This window comes from Aulonocara stuartgranti, assembly GCF_965226115.1.
Source record: "Aulonocara stuartgranti genome assembly, chromosome: 7".
Taxonomy (NCBI): domain Eukaryota; kingdom Metazoa; phylum Chordata; class Actinopteri; order Cichliformes; family Cichlidae; genus Aulonocara; species Aulonocara stuartgranti.
Window position 1 is genome coordinate 21,683,917 of NC_138945.1, and position 22,290 is coordinate 21,706,206.

At 40.1% G+C, this 22,290-nt stretch overlaps 1 protein-coding gene across 6 annotated transcripts in view; it reads right to left on the bottom strand.

The window, feature by feature from the left end:
* Positions 1–1,446: 1,446 nt before the first annotated feature.
* The window catches only part of nup214 (nucleoporin 214), a 33,923-nt gene continuing 13,079 nt past the window's right edge, over positions 1,447–22,290 (bottom strand). Inside the window, exons 12-36 of one of the 6 annotated variants that reach the window (XM_082538742.1) lie at positions 21,527–22,043; positions 21,309–21,436; positions 21,104–21,192; positions 20,567–20,650; positions 18,740–18,889; positions 18,336–18,494; positions 18,099–18,202; positions 17,811–17,984; positions 17,447–17,529; positions 17,256–17,342; positions 16,612–16,920; positions 16,277–16,441; positions 15,819–15,930; positions 15,185–15,248; positions 14,374–14,443; positions 14,190–14,274; positions 13,614–13,666; positions 12,020–13,519; positions 11,259–11,326; positions 10,973–11,147; positions 10,617–10,769; positions 5,881–6,052; positions 4,540–4,718; positions 3,621–3,654; positions 1,447–2,080 (exon numbers count right to left, since the gene is read on the bottom strand). In XM_082538742.1, coding sequence (XP_082394868.1) covers positions 2,044–2,080; positions 3,621–3,654; positions 4,540–4,718; positions 5,881–6,052; positions 10,617–10,769; positions 10,973–11,147; positions 11,259–11,326; positions 12,020–13,519; positions 13,614–13,666; positions 14,190–14,274; positions 14,374–14,443; positions 15,185–15,248; positions 15,819–15,930; positions 16,277–16,441; positions 16,612–16,920; positions 17,256–17,342; positions 17,447–17,529; positions 17,811–17,984; positions 18,099–18,202; positions 18,336–18,494; positions 18,740–18,889; positions 20,567–20,650; positions 21,104–21,192; positions 21,309–21,436; positions 21,527–22,043 — 4,751 coding nt within the window. In that variant the 3' untranslated portion in view covers positions 1,447–2,043. Of the gene's footprint in view, positions 2,081–3,620; positions 3,655–4,539; positions 4,719–5,880; positions 6,053–10,616; positions 10,770–10,972; positions 11,148–11,258; positions 11,327–12,019; positions 13,520–13,613; positions 13,667–14,189; positions 14,275–14,373; positions 14,444–15,184; positions 15,249–15,818; positions 15,931–16,276; positions 16,442–16,611; positions 16,921–17,255; positions 17,343–17,446; positions 17,530–17,810; positions 17,985–18,098; positions 18,203–18,335; positions 18,495–18,739; positions 18,890–20,566; positions 20,654–21,103; positions 21,193–21,308; positions 21,437–21,526; positions 22,044–22,290 lie in introns of all 6 variants that reach the window. The other 5 variants (XM_082538745.1, XM_082538741.1, XM_082538743.1 and 2 more) reach the window with 5 other exon arrangements.

Genomic DNA, 22,290 nt, shown 5'->3' on the forward strand with positions numbered 1-22,290 from the left:
TATTTCGGCTAGGCATGTGGTAAAATAATAATAATAATTACAATAAAGGCTCCTCTTTTAATGCTTTCATTGAGGCCAGTTGTGGAGTGGGTGCTGAAAATCTCATAAGCTCATCCGGTTTAGCTGAAAGCATTACAGACTTCAGGCTCTGCAACAGCCCGTGTGCTGCTGTAATCTGCCATCGTGTCCAACTATCAATCTTTACCTGAGATGTCAAAGAGGCTTCGGTGCGATCATGTGTGTAATGCTGATAATCGAATTCTTCTTCAAAATAAAATTGTAATTGCTGAATATTTTCTTTGGATCTTCATTGTTCAATTGTTCATTAACCAATTACTTGCATATAAAATCCATTTATAGCTACTTATTCTTCACTTGTGGATGCCAAAGCCATCAAAGGCTCCAGCCTGCTCTTTTTATCTATTGAGGACAGAATATGGGCTTTTCTTTTTTAGCAGGTGTCTATTACAGGCCACATGCCATGACCCTGACATTCCCATGCCACTTCAGGCCCACCAGGACTTCTGCCATCCGTTTGCAGAGAGATGCAAGATAAGGGCTGACAGAGTGACAGTGACATCCTCCACAGCCATAAGCTAACAATGTTACTCTGCTTCCTGGGGCCACATGCCACAAACATCAGGGCTCTGATACCTCCCTCAACATTTGCCCACAGCCACCTTCAGCTCCTGTATGTGGAATCCTTCCAGAAGCAAAGAAGAAAATAAGGTACATATCATGGTTCACTAATTAATGTTGTTCTTCATGCCACCCACTCGTGTTAAAGTGTAGCTTTATGTTTTCTCCTCACAATTATATTGTGGTCAGTGTACGTCAATGAACGTCACTGAGCAGAGAGACCGATGTTCAGATGATGCCTGTTTTTATACTTATGGCATGAGAGTGGAAAGTTCCTCTCAGCTATAATCATATTACAATTTGTAGACAAGTAATGGGCCACCTGTACATTACTCCTACAGAAGATGCTCATCCATGGAAACGCATGCCATTAAGCTATTGGTGCAGTTTTTGTGCCGATGTTAATGTCAGAAGATTGAGTCAGCAAAGCGCTGCAACTTTTAGATATTCTGTGACTCCAATCAGTAAGTTTATGTAGTCTGCCACTTCATGGTTGGGTTCTGTAGCTCCTTAACGATTCTACTTTGTAACAATAGTACTTGAAGTCGAATATCGCGGAATATCAAGGAGGGCCTAAAATAAAGGAATCCTATTACAGCACCACACTCTTAAGAGCCACACATTCTTTCACAAATCCTTGTAAAAGGCAGGCTGCATGGACCGGTGCTCGATTTTACACACCTTTAGCAATGGCACTGAAACCACCTTACATCAAAGATTTCTATCCAGGCAGCTACAGTTATTTTCATGGGAAAACAGAGCAAGACAAATTATTACCAGTGCTCACATTAAGCGTAGACAAAAAAAAACTTGAAATATTTGGTTTATTCTTAGTTTTCCATGTAAAAATACACATCCGAGGGATGGATTTAGTGGGGGGGAAAACAAAACAAAAAACAATTTTTTTTAAACGTCTTATTTCAACAAGTCAAAATTTAAAATCAGTTTTTGCTATTAAATACACACCTCCAAGTTTTGCATTTTTCACACATACCTAATCTGTCAAAGTCTGCATTGGCAGCAACGTAAAAGTAGACTGGATGTTGTTTTAACAGCTTTACAAAGTTAAAGAGTGAAAGTAAAGCTCAGGGGTTTTTTTAAGTCATGTTTTCAAAGTGCAAAAATTGTACTTGTAAGGCAACAACCCTTGATGTGTGTATATTGTGACAATGAAGACAACCATACACTCTTTACTTGTAAACATGTCAAAACTTGATTCAACTGTGTCCAAGAAAATATTAAGATCACAAAAAGTTATAACATGTGTCTGCTCTATGAGCAGCCAACCCAAACACAATGCAGCCTTGCGCTTCTCCCAATGTATGGCCCAGAGAGCTTTAAGTGAAGAAGAAGAAATGTCGCAGTGGCATCTACAGTAGCTCAAGGTGGTTTAAAAGACAAAAACTAGCTTCTCCAACTGGAAAATGTTTGAGAATTTGATCTGTAAAAAGAGATCAGAGAGAGAGAGAGGGAGAGACATTACTGAGAAAGAGTTTTGAATGTTTAAAAAGTCAGCAGCAGGACTATTAAAATGACCTCTAACGAGCAAATCAAAACACAGACACCATGACATCTTGTCCACCCACGCACCCACCCAGTGTTCTTATAGATTTGACATCATGTCGTCCTAATTGCTTTCCGCAGCATTTTTCCAGGCAGGTTGTGAAATAAATCAAATGAAAAAACGCGTTGAATTCAGTGAAAGTGTCTGATTTTGTACTCCTGCATTTGCCTTTTGTCTTGGCAGCAATGACAAGTGCACATGATGAATGGTTTTTACATTGGAGAGAGCTGCTGTTAAGAGCCATATTTTATTGTAGGATTATGATTTATTGTTAGCAATGATTACACTTTTCAAAACTGGTTTTAGAGTTGTCAATGGAGATGTTTAGTTTTTCACAGCACAGGGTAATAAAAACACTGGAATGTTTCTGTTCGTTCTTTTTAAGGTTTAAACACAAATCCAAGGTTCCTACAAATAATTTCTTGATAATCATGAATGGATTTCATTTTAATTCAGGCTTTTTCCCCAGTGTCATTGTAGTAGAGGGTTTTTTGGTTAATATTATTAAATCAAAAATTATAACGCTTGTAGATTTGAGAAATAAAAGTAAAGGCAATTTTGACTTGGCAACAATCCTGTCTGTACAAAGAATGTAATATGCATACAGTTTTGAAGGCAGACACAAGAGAAAAGCAGAAAAGACTGAAAGAGAAGGATTATTAACAGAATGTGAATGTGTCCAATAGACTAAGCCTTGTCTTCACACACTCCTGCACACTTCAGAGTGCATTCCACTGGAACACACCCCGGGGAAACACTGGCTGCCATGTGACACATGGAAAATGAAGCGAGAAGCAGTATAAAAAGGTAGAAAGTGAAATTGAAGGATGACAGGAAAGAAGAGGAGATAGAGAAGAGGAGGTGAAGGAAAAAATAATCACTTTAATTAGTTTTAGGTTTAATTAGTAAGAAAGCTCTGCTTGAACATTTAAACCATGCACAGCCAAGTAAGGAGCACCAGCTTCACAGGGGCTGAGAATGAAAAGCCACACCCACACACCCTTCATGTGCTATAGATTTAGCAAGTGCAGCATTGGGTAGTTTTTAGAATATCTTCTAAATATGACTAAAAACAATATTTTCCTATAATAATTGCTTTCAAAATTTACTGTAAGACAATGCAGTGAAATAATGGTGAATATGAGCGATTATGAGGAACAGAGGAAAGAAAGAAGATGGAAAAGAGGAAAGAAATGAGGTTAGATGAGGTGGTATTAAACCTGAAAGGTTCTATAGGGAGCACTGCGGTGCAAGATGGAAGCTTCAGCAGAGTTCAAATACCACAGGCACAATGCAGTGCTGCCAGCGAGGAACAGAGAAATGTGGGTCTGTCTACTTATCAGTTCACATTAACACACACAAGAAAAAAAAACACACAAAAAGACTAATTAAAACTAGATGGATGGACCACACTTACTGGTTTGCAGACCCAAAGGTGTTTCCAGAGAATCCTAAAAATATAAAAAATAAATACATGATTAATTTGGTAATTGTTACTGCAAGTGGGAAAAAAAGACTAATGGAAGTCTCACTTCACAGCGTGAGTCACATGATCTGTGTGCCTATGTGTTGGAAGTGGGTTAGTGGACAGTCCTATGTACAGTATGCATATTGTGTATAGTGTGCATCCACAATACCATTAAAACTTCAGAAAAAAAATAAAGCAGAGGACTGAAACAAAGGAGAGAAATATCAAAGAAATGAGTGCATGGAAAAATAATTTGGATCTTGCATGCATGAAAACTCAGAGGGATGCACACCAGTCATCTCGGCAAAGAAACCTGTAACAGCTGTAATGCAGTGAAAGTTTATAGATGTGCAGGACAGGCAAATTCACCATACAGTGTGTTACAGTGAACCCCCTTTCTGTCTCATTAGCCCATGAAACATAAAATGTATTCATCCATCCTTTGTCATCCTTTGTCTTTATCATGTTTGAGAGGGAAGTACTCCTTGGATATGTTTCGCACAAACTTGCATTGTGTTGCCAAATGAGGAAATTGACCACTTTAAAATCTTCATGTGATGCACAATCTACCCTAAAAGTGTAATTAACACAACAAAACACTTGTTTGGTCGCAATACTCAGGAAATTTCTATTGCACAACAATAAAGCCACCTTCCTTTTTCAAGTTTGAAAGACAGTTAAAGTAAAGAAACTTGCGATAAACACTGTACAATGGCTAAAATTGTACAGTTGCTGGAAGAATGGCGCTGTTGAGTGACTCACTGTAGGGAATAAACTAGAGTGATAGCAGGCAAGATGGCAGCTGAAGATGATGAGGAAGGGGGAAAAAATAAAAACAAAAATAATTCAGGTAAAGTAGTAGTCTCACCTCCTGGCTGTGGCTGTTGTCCAAAACCTGAAAAGCTGCTGGGCTGACTTCCAAACCCAGGTCCCTGCTGGGCCAGGCTCCCGAATGATGGAGCGCTCTGACCGGCTAGCGCACCAAAGGACGGAGTGCTAGGAGGTGGGGCAAACCTGAAAACCGGAGCAGGTGCTGAGGTTGTGATACTGTAAAACGCAAAAGTTACAACTGAAAAAAAGACAGCCACACCTGAATGGGGCTGGTAAGACAAAATGCTTGACAATATTAGGTTACTGGTCTGACAGTCATAAATTCATAATTAAACACACATACATGTGGGCAAATAGTTTGTCCAAGATGTTTTTATTGGTTAGTTAAACATGTAAACAAAGCAGAACATTCAAGATAGTGAATGTGAATTTGTTTAGCTTTATTTTTTTATTTTTTTACTTGTTTGGCATGTGAGGATTGACAGGCTGGGATTTATACATTAATCCTTTCTACAGGACCCAACGCCCGCTCACTCCCAAGGGAGAGAAAAAAAGAATAAGCAAAACAGTGAAAGAGAGAGAGAGAGAGCATGTCAGTTTAATCTGCAGGCTTCATGACCCCAGATTGAGATTATCTGGAGGGAATAATCTAGTCTGGCACAGAGCTGGGTTTGTTTTGTGCTGGCAACCATGGTTGCTGGTATCAAAACACATGCACATGTGAACACACCAGAGGTTAATGCAAATCATTAGAGTATAAATGATAAGGAGGAGGGGAGGATTAAAAAACATAATAATCAGGAAATCCTGCCTGAAGTCAGAACTGCTGGAATTAGATTAGATAGAAATGTGTGTGTTTAAAAGTAATAAAATTAAGCCTCACTTCCCAAATTTGCCTCATATAACTCTATAGACCAATAAAAATGTTTTGTTTCTCTACACTTAAATGTTAATGGGGTTTTTAATAGTGTTGTTAAATGCTGCTTTCAGCTGGTTTGTCTTGTAGTGCTGAGCACACTGAAAGGCGCCTATTATGACAATAATAGCCTGATGACAATGACATTTTCAAATACTCATTGTCTGCAACAGTGGGTTGAGAAAAAAAACAGTTCTCTGTTACACTACTTTGTCAATGAAAGGTTGTTCTACTGAAAATATTTTCCGCTTTAAACCTTGAATATCAGAGCAGGCAAAGAAAATAGATTACAGACAAACTAGATGCAGATAGAAGTTCTATAAACAAAGTTCAGCTAAAGGTTCAGCCACCCTGAATCAAAGTGGCTGAACCTTTAGGTTGCTCTAAAGTCAGCTTTAATTACACAACGATGGATTTTTTTTCCATATCAAACCTTTCAAAAAAAGACTTCGCCTTGCTTACCCAAATCCTCCCATGTTGGCAGCCGCGGTGCCCTCTCCGAACACTTTGCCAGCCGATGATCCAATAGGACTGCTGAATGAAGGGCTTGAGCCAAAAGATGCTCCAGCACCAAATGCTGGGGAACCCCCAAAAGAAGGAGGACTCCCAAACACCGGAGCACTGCCAAAGCCACCTGTAGGAAGGAAATAGGATAACAGAGCAGGAAGTTACTTGGTTTCCAGCGTTCTTTCTTTTTTTTTTTTTTTTTTTTTTCTTTTTTTTTTTTTTAAATGACATCAGAAACAGCAGTATGCGACATTTCTACAAAGAAAATACAGAAGAAATGTGAGTCATGAAGCAATTTCTGTAACTTTTATAACATTATATGCTAAGTGGCTTATTTACATCAGGCATTACATCCATGTAGATGTTTTTTCCCTTTAACAAAGCTACTGCAAACACTAAAATTTAATCTAGAGTTCTTCTTGGACTCATATGAAGAAACATAAATTGAATTTAGTGCTGGCACTTCCAAAAAGGAAAATAAATTCCTAGGTAAAGACAGAAAAAGTATTTTAGCTATGTTTTAAATTTAAAATTTTTTTAAAAAAAAATTGCATATCCCCCTATTGTAACTCATCAGAAGCTACCTGAGTACACGTGTGGGCATTTACAGTATTGTTGTGCACAGCCTCTGGAGCAGTAAACTGTTATAAGCATGATGAGTACTTCACACCAATTCAAAGCCTCTGATTGGCAGGAGAGAAAGAGTGTACTGAAATTACAGCCTGGCTAGCAGCATGCCCCAGTAAATAATTGATTGAGCTAATGTAACAAGAATACATTCCCCCTGCATGGCCAGTGATGGAGAATTAGTGTGCTGAGGGTTACCAATATCCCAGAGGCTCTGAGGTACAGCTTGAATAGCTGCTACTACTATGACTACTCATGGCCACGAGCAGCAAAGTATCAGCATATCGGTTTTTAAATTTACATGATGTTTTCAGACAAACTACAATGTGATGTAGACAGGGTTTCTCCTGGTTTAAAACAGCCCTCTAAGGGCGAATTTAACTACGCCTGCACTGGTTTTTATCCATAGCGCCCCAGCTCTATTCAGAAGTGATTTACACAATAAAGACCACTTTTAAATGTATAATAATGAGTTCTCCAAGAATTGACTGAAAATAATCAGCGCATCATCTCGATAGATTAAGAAAAACATGGTGGGGTTCACCAATGTGTTGAACCATTTAAAATGTTTCTCAAAGTAAGAGTGCAAAGAATATGAGGAATTCAACTTTTACAGGAAATTACATTATATATCCAAGACATGTATGAGTTTAAGTTAGTTGGTGTTTCTAAATTTGAAAGTAGGTGTGAAAGTGAGCGTGAGTGGTTGTCTCTTTGTGTTAACACTGTAACAGATTCAGGCCCTCAGGCAGCGCAGCATGGGAACCGCACATTTCTCGGGTGGAAATCAGGAACCCTTTGAATGCTGTGATCAGTCACCAATTGATCAGTCACCAAAAACCATATCTAAATGAGGGTCGAACGCAGTGCTGCCTGTTAGAGGCTGAGCTTAATTTAAGATGCATTGAGCAGAAGTGGAAAACTATCCCATGGTCATGGTTCTTGACTAAAATGCTTTAGAGGTTCATCCAGTGAGAACAAAACACAAGGATTAATAGATAAAATACGCTAAAATAAAAATAGAATAAAAATAGGAATGCACTGAGATGTCTTTACTCAACTCGAGCTAAAAGCCAGGAAGACCAGGTGAGTTTTGAGTAAAGACTTGAAGGTCTCTCCACTACAAACAGATCTGATGTTTTGGGGTTGGCGGTTCCACAAGACAGGGCCTAGAACCAAAATGGCCTTGTCTTGGGAACATCCAAAATCATCTGATTGGAAGACCTTAGTGCCCTAAGTGGAGCGTGGATACTTAAAAGCTCAGATAAATTGGGGGGGGGGGGGGGGGGGGTGTGTGTGTGTGTGTGCAATAGCATCTTAAAATCAATTCAAAAAGAAAAAAAAAAAAGGGACAGGGAGCCAATGAGGACAGGATAAAACTGGGGCAATGTGCTCTCACATTTTTGCCCCTGTAAGATGTCGACCAGCTGCATTTTGAACTAACTGTAAACTTCAGATAGCAGAGTGACCCAGGCCTGCAAAAAGGGAGGTACAATAGTTGGGGCAAATACAATTAAAAGCATGGATAACTCTCTCAAGGTAGATAGGGCTTGACTTTGGCCAACTGTCCGAGTTGATAAAACCCTGCTTTGACCACAGAGCTAATCTGTCCGTCGAATTTGAAACCACTGTCAAAAATAAGATCCAAATTCCTGGTAAAAGGTTAAAGGTTAAAACCCTAAAGTGCCAAAAGTGCGAGCGAGTTACTGAGCTGTTCGGGGCGACCAAAAGCAACATCCTCAGTCTTCTCCTCATTTAGAAATGGAAAGTTTTTAGGTAGCGTGAGCAGTTAAGATGTGGTTTAAATGACTCTTTGTTGTTTGCTTTGATTGAGAGACAGATTTGAAAAATAAAATTTGAATTTCTTTTTCAAAGTCCTACTCATCGTGTACCCAGGTTAAAGAGTATAAGAAACCATCTGACTTTTGAAATCAGCACTCTGCAAAGGCAATCATCCATGATGGTATAGGGATGGATTAGTTCATTTGTTATAGGAAAATTTTCACCCATAACAAATTTCTATTTATACAAAAAGCTTATTCACACGTGTTATTGCCTTTACTTAACAGACGTGATGTCACTGACACATCTTCTTCCTATGGGAGAGCAAAACCTCAGTGTCCAGACACTGGGAAAATGGTCTGTTTGTGAAGAGGCAGTTGTTAAAGAGTTATGAAAAGTTACTATATATAGTTGCTTTTGAGTGATCAAAAGGGATGTCAGATGCAGAAGCTGAGATTGGATACACTACCATGAAAAAAGAAGACACTGCAGTCATTTCATTATAAATAAATAGTTGTAGATTAAACGCATCATTTGTGTCGTAAATATGAATCGATTCAAATAAACATCAGATCTTTGAGGTCATACACTGTGACTTGGCAATGGAGAAGACTGGCACTGCATAATATTCTGTGGGGAACAATGGAGCTTTTGACAACCTCATAGTTTATTCTGTCCTCAGGGGTGAGGAGATAAGAGCTCAGATGATAAAGGTGAGAGCAAGGTCAAGAACTGGCTGCCAAGTATTAAAACCGTTTCTACCGCAGTCATCTAACTATCACTGAACTATCACATCAATGAACCAGAGCCCTTAAGCCAGGGCCTGGAAAGAAATGCGAAAGAACTAATCACAGTTTCATGCTTACTCCCCCCGCCCAACGTTTGCAGCAGTAGAATCAGTAGCTCTCTTCTCTTGTCCACATAATCGTGCATCGTGTGGTTACACACGGCTTCAGTTGCATGGTTATATGTCAGTTTCCTTTGACACAGCCGACATACGGTGACTGACTTTCTACATCAAAGTTTCAGACATGCACTGGTTTGCACTTTTGTCATCGACATAGTTTCCAACCTAACTTGTTTACAAGTTCCCATCACAGAAAAAGATGGGCTACGGCTTTGAACAAACAGGTAACTGTTGTTTTACAAAATGAAATCATTATTGTTATGCATTATTTAGCTTAACAACTGGTATTTCTGGTGTGACTAACAAATGTAGAAACATTTAAATCATGATATACATAATGTAGACATATCCTTTTCTTTCAGCTGCTCCCTTTACGGATCATCTGCCTCCATCTTCTCACACTATCCCCAGCATCCACCTCTGTCACTTCAACCCCTCTGCATGTCCTCCTTCACTACTTCCATTAATCTTCTCTGTGGTTTTCCTGGTTCCTGGATCTTTTCCTCCCATCTGGCAGCTGCCAATTCAACATCTTTTGTACATTATACCCACCATCCCTCTACTACACATGTTCAAAGCAACTCAGTTTTTCCTCTCTGACTTTGTCAACCACCGGCTCAACCTCACTTGTCCCTCTGATATACAAATGTCTAGTCCTGTCCCTCCTTGTCACTCCCAAGCAAAATCTTAGCATCTTCAGCTCTGCTACCTCCAGGTCTGCCTTCTGTCCTTTTGCCTGTGCCACCGTCTCCAAACCAGGGATCATAGAAGGTCCAACTACTGTCTTTTAAACCTTCCCTTTTACTCATGTACAAATACAGCCACCAGCAGGAGAGCACCAAATGATCTAGTTTAGAAAGACCACTGAATGATTTAGTCTATCCTTAATAAGTGGATAGATATTACTTGAACAGGGGAAAAAAAATACATGATGTCTTCATTGTTGTCTCTCTGTTGCCTACTGTGTGTGTCTGACAGAAAGGATCCTTCTATTGTCGATGTTTGTACTTTTACAAGAACTCCTAAATATGTCTTAAAGTTTGCACATATGTTTTTTAGCTGCAAATCCAAAATGAAATATTGACAGTTTTTAAACTCTGCTTTCAAGCCCTGTGTTCATGTCTATAATATCTATTTAAATTAACATAACAAAAAAATTCTCAGTTTTCACCAAAAATACGCTCTTTCCAAAGCAATGGGGAACAGCACATAGAAACAAGTCTTGTTTTAAAATCTCAGCAGCAATAAATCTTATAAAACGTTACCTGTGAATTACAACTAGCTATGCACAACTTTCAAAACGTGTGAAAATATATCAAGACTAAAAAGCAGGGAGTGAAGAACAAATGCATTAAAATTACAAGGAAAGCTGTACCTGGTTTTGATGGTGTAGAGAATGAGCCAAAGCCCTGGGATGCTACACTTCCAGCACCAGTGCTGAAGGTCCCTGTAGGTTTCTGCTCCCCAAAGGAGGACTGTCCAAAGCTGAAGGTCTTGGCACCACTATTACCGAAGAGACTGTTGGTACCTAGAAGACGGACAGGTAAATGTAATTACACAACAATAAAATGATCTGGGTTTATTTGGTTTGTTCTTTGACAAAGTAGTTACCGCTGACTCAGAACAAAGTCTTGAACAAAAATGATGAAAATATTTCTGAACCTGACATAAATCGGCAACTACAGTTCAAATTTTCTAGTTAATCTGCAGTTTTATTACATCTTAGCCTACCTGTCTGACCAGACTGTCCAAACACTCCAGTGGAGGAGGTGGTGCCAAATGGATTCTTGTTGGCAGCGTCCTCGCTTGGTTTGCCTCCTAGGCCGCTGAAAAATCCTCCACCACCAGATGAGACTGCTGTATTGGCTGAACTGGAACCAAAGAGACTCCCAGATGACGGCTGCTGCTGGGAGATAAACATTAATTCAAAAATTTGTCTAGAAGAAAGGGAATTCAAGAAATTTCCCAAAGTTGGTTTAACAAAAAAAAAGAAAAAAAAAAAAAAGATGGGTCATACCTGTCCAAATCCACTGCCACTGCTAGACTGCTGGCCAAACACCGGGTTGGCAGAAGAGCAGCCAAAACCTGTTTGAGAACAAAAGACAAATTCAATTAACACAGACAAGATCAGATTACTGCATTTGGCCCTTGATGCCAGGCCCATTTTATAGTCATCACTACAGAGTGAAAAGTGGGACCCCCCCCCATAAAGTATGAAATCAGGAATGCCAAGCTGGGACTAACTGCTGAGTTAATGCACTGACATCAGCTGTGGCATTCTCATACTGCTCTGAGAATTTATAGAAGCTTTGGGAATGGCACAACACCCGCCATCCCACTCAGGCTGACAGTACACCACAAATCTTTCCTGCAAGATGATACCATTTCAAACACAAGTGCCACATTTACCACAACATGTGGAGGTCAGCCAGAGCGAGTGTAAAACTTTGCACATCCTCCACTGCCCACTAACCTTACAGACATCACAGTTCATAAGCTGTCAGACAGTGTTAGTATAATCACTGTCAAATGTGACTGAACAGCATGCAGCCGAGAAGCTCTGGTTATTGATCATTTCATCATGTCGGTGACACAGTGTGGTCTCTGTTAGGTGGGTGCAAAATGAGAGAATTTTCAATACCAATTTCTTTCTGACATTTGGTGTCATTTTTCCAATTTATAAAAAGCCACAGAACTTACAGTAGTTTTAAATAAAGATGCCAATGATTTCTTTAAAAGCTCTGAAGTTGATCCAATCACGTCCAGAATCGGACTCACCTGACGGTTGTCCAAAGCTGAATCCTGAAGATGAGGATGTGGTGGTGTTACTCCCAAACACAGATCCCTGTCCAAATCCAGAGCTTTGGCCAAAAGCCTGGTTTGTGCTTTGTGCAAACAGCCCAGTGCCAGTGCTGCTTACTGTGTTAGCACCGCTCGTCCCAAAGGAGAAAGAACTTGCATTGGTAGCAGTAGAAGCACCGAAAAGACTTCCGCCAGTAGTTGCACTACTAGAAGTCGCTCCAAATGCAGACTGTCCAAAAGTAAATCCACTCGATGTTCCAGTGTTGCTTGCAGGCTGGCCGAAGCCACTAACCTGGCCAAACACAGATTTGCCAAAACCAGCTGATGTACCAAACCCAGCTGAGCTGAATCCTGTTGATGCTGGTGCAGAGGAAGCTGGAGGTGCAGCAGGTTGCCCAAACACGTTATTCACAGCAGTCACTGTTGCACTACTAACAACGGTAGAGGTTTGAGTAGCTGCAGCTGGGGCAGCTGTGTTGATAACTGGTGTGACTCCAACAGAACTACTGTCTGTAGTTGCAGGAGCGGGCTGAGTAAAAATGGAGCCTGGCTTGTCAGATGTGGGGATCTGGAATGCTGGTGGAGCTGCCTGAGATACAGGTGCTGCGGTGGCAGCAGTTGAAGAGGGTACAGTAGCAGTGGTAGATGGCTCTGGGGTGGTTTCTGTTGTGGACAGGGCACTGGATGGTGCCGGAGGGTTTACTTCTTTTGGTGCAGTGAAAGTCGAGGGAGGGTCTGGGGTAGGGGCAGGTGCGGCCAAAGCAGGAGCAGGTGTTGACACTGCAGGGGTCTGGGTGGTTGCAGGTGCTGCAGGTTCAGGTATCACAGGACGACTGGTGCTCTCTACTTCAGGTTCACTGGTGGGAGGTTCTTTTATAGGGGGCGAAGCAGGTACTGAAGACTGAGGAACAGCTTTTGGTTCTTCTTGCGTCTCTGGTGCAGCTGCAAGAAGACTACTGAAAGATGAGGCGAAAGCTGAGCTGGCTGAGCTAGACTGTGGAACGGAGAAGGCTGGCTTGGCGTTTGATTCAGGAGGCTTAAACAGACTGCCTGACGGGGTCCCTTCGGACAAGTCTGGTGCTGAAGAATCTTCTCCAGATTTTGGAAGACCTGTTCCAAAACTAAACTGTGTCGCTCCCTTGCCCTTGCCAAGTCCAGTGTCCGCAAATGTAAATGCTGCCACAGCAGGTTTAGTGGAGGAATCTTTAGCTTCTTCTCCTTGGCCCACCCTTAGTCCAGAAAAAATGCCCAGAGTCTCGCCACCAGCTGTCTTTGGAGGCTGTGGCTCTATCCTCAGAGTGGCTGTGGTCGAGGTGGGTTTAGCACCTTCAACTGTTGCGTTTGGAGCCAAAGTGGGAGACCCAGTGCCAAGACCAGGGGAGGTGGACTTTGAGGTAAAGGAGAATGACTCTTCTCCAGCCTGGCCAAACACCATCTTACCATTTCCACCAAAAGAGAATTTACTTGCATCTTTCACTGGAGAAACATGAGAAAGAAGAACAGAAATAATGTGCATCAGTAATCTCACAGCTCCTACATCTATCCTAACAAGCTGCTATATCATTTGTACCTTGTGGCATTCCAGCTCCTGGTGTAACTGAAGCAAAACTGAAGCTTGAGGACCTGAAAAAAAAAAAATAAAACACCATTTAAGTTTAAATGCAGCAACAGTGAGATGCTCATTATATTTTGTAACAAGACATATTTACGTGTGAAAAATGCTGGATTAACCAGCCAATCTCAGCAATACAGCCATGTAAACACTTGCTCACCTATTAGGCTAGATTTGGATTACATTAGAGAACTCTTTCAGTACACAACTTATGATTTTGCTCCAGGAGCTATTACCACCCAGTCAAGCATAGTTGTAAGCTGATGGAAAGCTTTAGTAAGCGGGCCCAAATCCTTTGTGAGAGGATGCATTTCATATACACCCCCGAGTGCAGGTTACAAAATAAGTTGGCCTTTAGAGGAATGTGTCTTAAAACATTTTCTATTATAGTGTCTTTTTATGACAAAAATAATGATTTAGTCTTAATAAGTGGATAGATATTACTTGAACAAAAATAATCACAAACATAGTGTATAATCTATAAAATACTGCTGGGCCATTAAAAATATATTATATTTATAAACATCAACTCACACTGAATTGAAAGAAAAACCCTTGCTGCTGGTTTGCTCAGCTGAGCTAGGAGTAGCAACAGAAGCATCAGTTTTGGACGGCTGACCTGAAAGAAAAAGTTTATAGTCAATGTCAGGATTTTACAGTGTGTGTGTGTGTGTGTGTGTGTGTGTGTGTGTGTGTGTGTGTGTGTAACAGTGCTTACCAAAAACAAAACTGCTCTGTGGGATGGTTGTAGTCTCTGCAGACATTTTTTGGACACCCTGGACAGGATTCTGCCGAGACAGTTTTAAATACATGTATGAAATTAATATTACAGCCTAACTGTTAACCTTACAGAAAAACAACACTACTATGATGCATTCACGATTTAAAAAATATAACACACAGGATTGTTTCAGGTGAAAGCTCAAGTCCACTAAGACATAAACTTAAGGCAGATATAGAGAAAAAAACAAAACAAATGTCTATAGGTAATCGTGCAGCACATGAACTTGGAGCTACACAAGAACAGGATTTCTGCGAGGAGTACCCCTGTCACCCAACTGTAATTTGTAACATCAACATGGGTGGGAGGTGGGACATTTCTCACCCATCTTGATAATGGTCTTCACAGGAAAAACTGTCAGCAAACTGTGAATTCTCACATGCTGAATGTTCTTGAAAGTTGTGAGAAGACGTACATAAAGCTATGAATATACCTTTATAATAACTTTTACTATTTAGCACGTGGACACATAAAAATATACTGAAGACATTTGTTTGTGGTGGCACTCCTTGGAAAAGTACAAAACCACATGAAAGGTAAAGTTTTTTTACATGATTTTTTTTTTCAATTTAAAGTTTTTATTTATTCCTTAAAATATAGATAAAAATGGTTTCAAATATTTCACATGCAAGTCAACTGAGATTTGTGTTGTGAAGATTATTTAATTTGAATTAATATGTCACCCAAGTAACAGTAACAAGAAAGTCAAAGACAAAATGACAGGTTGGTGAGTGATGGATTTACTCACCCGTTTGGCCTGACTGGAAGAAACTGTTGCAAAGACCTGAGATCCTGGATCTGGTACCGAGGAGCTGGGGACATCAACACAACCATAAGAGGGCACAGTTTTCACATGGCACAAAAATATTTTTAAATTTACATTATTTAGTGGTATGTTTATGGCAAGGGTCCCTCGCAGCAGCCTTTACCATATCTCTTGCCTGGTCACCCAGTTAAGCTATAGTATCACCCCCATATTACTGACTATGTTAGTGATTATTAAAATAAGAATACATCAAAAATGTTTCAACTACATGTTGATCAAGTACATCCAAGTGTCCCACACCTATGTCTAAATATCTGCTAATCTTTAAGGAATTGGTTATTAACTGATTTTCTAACTGATTCTTTTTAATAGCTACAAATAATAAGTCTTAGGTAATGCCAGTAATCTCGTTTACAGTTATACAGAGGAATAGTTTGTAACACTGACCAAAAATAAAAACAAATAGACTTCTACTTGGGGTTTACTATCTTATTTGGAAGCTATAGTCTTGCCGTATTTGTAGTTTACCCTTGACACATTTTATCTGCTTTCCCTCAATTGCCTTTAAAGGAGTGGGGGTGAGAAGGTGAGAAGTGACCTTCGTTTTAGGTTTTACCTGATGTTGGAAGGAACCACCACAGGAGTCCCCTTGTCTTTGAACTCCTGAACATTGACCACCTGAGGAACAGTCTTCAAGGTGGACTCTGTCAGTGAAGTATTGATCACAGCTGGAATATAAACACATGCATATTAGAGCAATTCACAGCTGGAAAAAAAGGTACCAGATGAGACAGAAGCAATCAAACTGAATGTCTCCAGGTTTATTTAAGCCTGCTCTGTTTACATGGAAACATTTTAGCAAATTACTCTCAGGCAGGATGTGGTAATGAGCTAACAGTTACATATTATCTGTTCTTTAAGTCTTTGTCTCCCCCTGGTGAATTACTGAGGGAATAACAAAACAATATTTAAAAGATCCCCAAATGCCCACCGTAGCTAAAAACAAATGTGCACATCTTCCTCATTGTTTAAAAACAAATAAATACATTTTGACTGCTGCACAATGTTACTTACCCAACTGACTGGCCATCTGTCTGCGTAAAGCAGCATTGGCTGCAGCCTGCTGGGCAGAGATGGTGATGGGTGCGGTCCTCTCGGTTGGTGGAGCTCCATGCTTGACTGTCTTTGTGGCGAGAGCCGTGCTCTCAGCCCCGCTGAGGTTGATCTTATTTGTTGGAACTGGAATATTAATGCAGTAATCAATATCTACAAAAAATATCCACATCTAAGACTAGCGACATTACTTTATGTTCAGTAAAATATGGCATTATAACTTGAAGTCATTTATGATTCATGAATGCGTCCTCGTAATTTTTTATGAACAGCAACAGTTGGTATAATTTACTTACTGGGGCTGGCAATAGGGCTGAGTCCAAAGCCCATACCCTGTCCTGACTGAATTTTAGATAAAGGGGTGGACTGGATGGCTCCGAAGCCCGGCTGGATAGAGGGGGTCCTCACAACGGTTGGGTGGCGGGGGGTGGACAATGTTGGAGGTATGGAGGACATGGGAGGGGGCCGTGTCTGCAGCTCCTCTTCTTCCTGCTCCAAGTGAGGCGGGTGAGGCTCCAGGGACTGGGACAGGGAAGATGTTGAACTCGCGTCATCCAAGTCCTCGTAGTATTTAGGTGAAAGGAAGGCTGAGCGAGATAGGTTGGCTGAAACAGAAAAATGAATAAATACATTTCAATTCCAATATGTGAGGTGCTGCTGCATTCCACAGTATGAGCATCAGCATAGGGATTTCAATATTAATATCACTGAAATGAAGCGGGTGTTGAATTTGGCATTTGCAGTTGTGAGGAAAAAGCTACTGTCGACATGAAATTAGCACTCACATTTACTATGATTTATTATGAAACACACTAAGAGGGCTTGATTAACATCCCTTTACTTTAAAATCAGGCTTTTTGTATACTTTTTCAAAAGGCGAAATCCACAATCATTTGAACATTTAGGATAAAACTTTCATGTAACCATAAATTTCTAGTACCTGGTGCAGTTGAGCGGACAGGAGGCATCTGTCCCTTTGAGAGAAAGTTGCGCAGCTGGGACTGTTTAACTGGTGATATCTTGACAGCTGCAGAGACATCATACATACTGAAATATACTGAAAAATATACTGAAATGATTAAATATATCCTGTGCTGTTTTTATGCAGACGGTAGGGAAAAAAATCAATACCTGGAGATTTGGTCTTAGAAGGGGTAGGGTCCAGCCTGGTTTTCAGGAGAGCATCTCTTAAAGTCTCAAGGTCATTTTCCAAACTAATAACAACACAAAAACATGGTGTTTTTATCCAATAGGAGCAAATGGAAGCATGTGAACATCCATACATTATAAGGAATGCTGCTTGGAACCATTCTTTACCATACATGATGTTTAAGCTGACTAAAACCCTTTTTAATAACTTAAAAACTGACTTATAAACCATAGATAATGGTTAACTTAAAACTTAAGTCTTTCCTTAAACTACCGCACATAACTAACTCCTAATATCCTCTTAAATCCCTGTTTTTTCCCCCCACATTCTGCAGCCAGGCCTTACCTAGCTGTCGTTGCTGTCACAGGACTTCTAGCAGGAGTGGTTGTTTTGCTGTAGAGGCGTAGTGAATTGAGCTCCTTAACCAGCTGGTCCAGTCTGTTCTTCTGCTGGTTGATGATGTACAGATTGTTGGACAGTGTAGTGAACAGACCCTCACGTCCAGGCACAACCATGTGTCTGTAAAGAGATTTATTTAATAACAAATTATACTCCATCCAATTTTTTATTCTCTCTTTCTATCCAACACACAAACTGCTGGTGGGATTATCTGCCATTTTCTTTAAAACTCACTTCTGCTTTTTCTTCTTCTCCAAGTGTTTCTCCCATTCCACATCCAAGACATCATTAACATCCTCCACAGTGAACATAACATACTGGTATAGCCTTCGAATCTCCTGAATTAAAAAAAAAAAAAAAAAAGATCAAATATACACGATGAAGGAGATTATTTTTATAAGAATATGTAAAACCTTAAAACTGTCAATTCATGCAAACAATTTGGGGGTAATCTGTCATTTTATTTCTCACCTTGAGCTGTTCCTCACTGCGTGGGTCCAGAGGCTTTTTGTAAAGTAGCTGTCTGTAATTTCTGTCTTTGCTCAGTTCACTCTGGGTCTTGGCTTCTTCTGCCCCAGCAAAGCCTTCCAGTAGCGAAGTTTTCAGTGTGCCAATGTCACCATGGAGTGACTAAAGATTACAGACACACACACAAAAAGGCTTGAAAGGAGGTTTTAAATGATTTATCAACCTAGAGTGACACCATCTTCCAAACACTGCTTCAGACAGGACTCTAAAGTCACAGTGGTTGAAGTCTTATGGTTGCAGAATTTAAGGTTGTTCGAAATGATTTTTACTGGCTTTCTCAACATCAAATGTTAAAAGGAAGAAGAGCAGTCTGTGAACAGGACTCAGCGTTTCAATCATTGTCTTACCTCTGTAGTTTCCTTGATTTCCAGGGTGAAAATATGGAGGTCTTCGGACTCTTTCCTCAACTCCTTCATTTCCTCATCAGCACCAACCTTAAAGTCAGCTTTTGCACTTCGTGCCTTAAGGTCATCCAATTCCTTCTGGAAGTGTCCGATCTGATGGCAAGTCAGAGACATGTTTAGTAATGTTCTGCCAGACACCACATGTGGTGTCCTGAATAAAGTCCACTACCTTTTCGTAAATCCTACAACTTTGTATGTCAAGTCTTTGGAACTAGTTACTAACTAGACACCTGCACCATTAAAGCTGGTGATATAACTTTTCAACTAATGTACCTATGCCTATTGCTCTATTTATCGAAACACATTATTGCACATAATTAATCTGATGTATCCTTATAAAATAATGACATTAATATGTACTTGTTTGTTATCTTTTGTCCCTCCATATAACATTAATGTGAATAATAAGAAGGTACTTTATTGATCCCAAATGTTGGGAAATTACTGTGTTATAGCACCCGAAACACAAGAAACAACTTAGCTCAATTAAACAAATAATGTATTCATTTCTTCTTTTTCTTCAAGCTGCTTTACAGGTTCATACAGCAGATGATCTGCCTCCATTTAACCCTGTCCCTAGCATGTGACTCTGTCCCACCAACGCTCTGGATGCCCTGGATCTAGGGCTGTGCGATATGACCGAAATCTCATATCCCGGTATAAGAATTCTATCGTCCGATAACGATATAAATCACAGAAATTTAACATTTTCTGTAAATTCTGTGAATCTCGGGCGGCTCGTCTTGCAGGAAGTGTTTCCAGCTGCGCGTCATGTAGCTGGAGTCGAGTGTTTTAACCGATGCATGAAACTATACATTTTTAGACACAAGTTGTAACAGCCGCCGTTTTCTTTGTGAGTATTTATTACACAGCGTGCTGCGGGGAAAAGCCTGTTCTAACATTCGAGTCTAAGGTTTATTTTTTAGCACCTGGTGGCTCTTTTTTAATTCTCATCCGTAAATAATCTGCTCTTTCACGTGATTCAGTTTATTTTGAAAAGTCTCAACAGGATCTTGAGCTTTATTGTGAAAGGTTTATGTGGAACAAACAAGCGGACACGCGATGCTGTTACCGTCGTTGTTGTAGTGTGGTTATATTAAATAAGAGAAAGAGAGAACTTTAAGAAATTAATATAGCCACTACAGTGACCATCAAAACGATGAAAAAATATTGCCGTAAACAGTTTATTTTGCGACAGCACGAAACAAACTATAGCGTAAAATGAAACGATAGACGTTTCTATATCGTCATCCAATATATATCATTATATCGAACAGCCCTAACTGGATCTATAACGCTCCTCTGAGGACTTTTCCTCCTGCCTGGCAGCTCTGTCTTCAACATCATTTGAGATGCTTTGGACATGTGCAGAGGTGAGATAGTGGATATACTGGACAGTTTTGTCAGTAACACATTCAACCTGAATTGTCCCCCCTAACACTCATTTCTAATCCTCTTCCTCCTGGTTACTCACAGTGAAAATCATAGCACCTTCAACTCTGCTCAGTCGCATTTATTTATTATGTATTTGGTATAATTATATTGTAGTATTATATGTTCTCTATATAATTTATTTGTTAGTTTATATAATTAAAAAGCATTCTGATTGAGGTCCACACTTGATATGGTGCATTTCATCTTATCACTTTCTTTTCTCTACAAGCTCAAGAACCCATATATTAGAGATTTAAAGCATTCACACGACAAAACCAGCATTTCTTCCCCGACAAACCACTGCTACATGGCACGACAGTACATGATATGTCTCACCTCCTCCAATATGCCAGCCATGATGGGATCAGAGTCTTTCCTTTGCTGTAGCTGTTTCTCCAGGGCCTTCACACTGACACCGGCCTGCTTTTTCATGAAAAGTATATCAAAAGTTACTTTTCACTGTCAGCATCAAACACAAAAAACAGTCTGAACTAAAAAAAATATATCAAAATGCCTGTCATCTGATATTACTTTTAATCTGTCTGTTTCACTTTGTTTTAGTTGAAGTCTGTTGCCAGTAGCAACCAGTGACTGCACAGTTAAACAGAAGTTTGTTTTGTGTTACTTTATTTAGGATTTGTGAATATATTTTTTGCTGCAATTAGTTAATTGCTTACGTATCCAGGGCTCTATATGACAACACCTCCTTTGGGAGTGACCAAATTTAACACCAATCATCATCATTTTGTGTCATTGGTGAATTGTGATTAAAAGGTTGTTTTTTTTAATCTATCGAAAAAGTCTACCACATCACTGAAAGAAACCTATTTGATATAAGAACAGTAAACTTTCTTCGCAGCAAAGAGATCAGACCTGTGGAGCCTGGGTACGGGTCTGGACAGCAGGAGAAGGTTTCTGGACAACTGCTGGAGAGACACTGGTTTGAACTGGATGCACTGGAGCTGATACACATTTGGAACAACAGACAACATGCATTTGCAATTAAGATTCCAAGAGGACCTTTGTAAGAAAAACTACAACATAAATTTAATTACATTAAATACAACACCTTTCTTACCTAAAATAGCTGGTGGTTTGCTGGCCAAAGAAGGAGGGGCAGTTAAACTACTGGAAGTCGTGGCAACCGTTTTGGACAGTGGGGAGTTAAAGGAGAAAGGAGGTTGTGTAGTCTCCACTGTTGAAAATCTTTGGAAAAAGCAGACCAATTTTTAAACATTTAGACAAAAATCGACATCTTAGGACTAATACTGTGAAAAACACGTGATAGTTCAGTACCTGTCATTTAGATTCAGTTTCACTGCAGACTGGGACGCAGGGGTGGCAAGACTCTGAGGAGTTAGAGCTGGTGCTGCTGATGGTTTAGCAAGACTCTGAGGAGTTAGAGCTGGTGCTGCTGATGGTTTAGCAAGACTCTGAGGAGTTAGAGCTGGTGCTGCTGATGGTTTGACAGAAAGGTTGTTGAAAGAAAAAGCTGAAGGTGCAGAGGGAGTGTCAGAGGGAGGTTTCGAAGCAAAAGAGAAGCCGGATGACCCTGAGCCAAAAGGTGCAGAACCCCCCAGGGAGAAAGCTGAAGGGCCTGAAGTGGAGCAGGTAGTTGGGATGGAGAAAGTGAAGCCTGATGCTGCTGATGACACAGGAGCTTTTGGAACAATGCTGAACGGTGCAGCGGCAGAAGAAGTAGCAGGGGATGGAGAACTGGAAGCAGCTGCTGGAGTAAGACCAAGGCTTGGAAATGCTGCTGGGGCAGATGGGATTGAGGCAGCAATTTTGGGTGGTTGGGTTGCTAAAGAGCCTGTGAAAGAACATAAACAAACAAACAAAGATTACTTTTATTTGATCTCATCACATTTAAAGCAGTGTGAGTTTTGTCTACAAGCACAAGCTACTAGTTTAAAAAAAAAAAAAAAAGTAGAAAGGTGAAAAAACATTTTTAAAATCACATTTCTGACAGTTTTTAAAGGTATCTGCAGAAATGACCCCTTTATGAGTGAACCTGACTGAACCAAAAAAGAAAAAGCTGTTCATAGAATAGAAGGCAC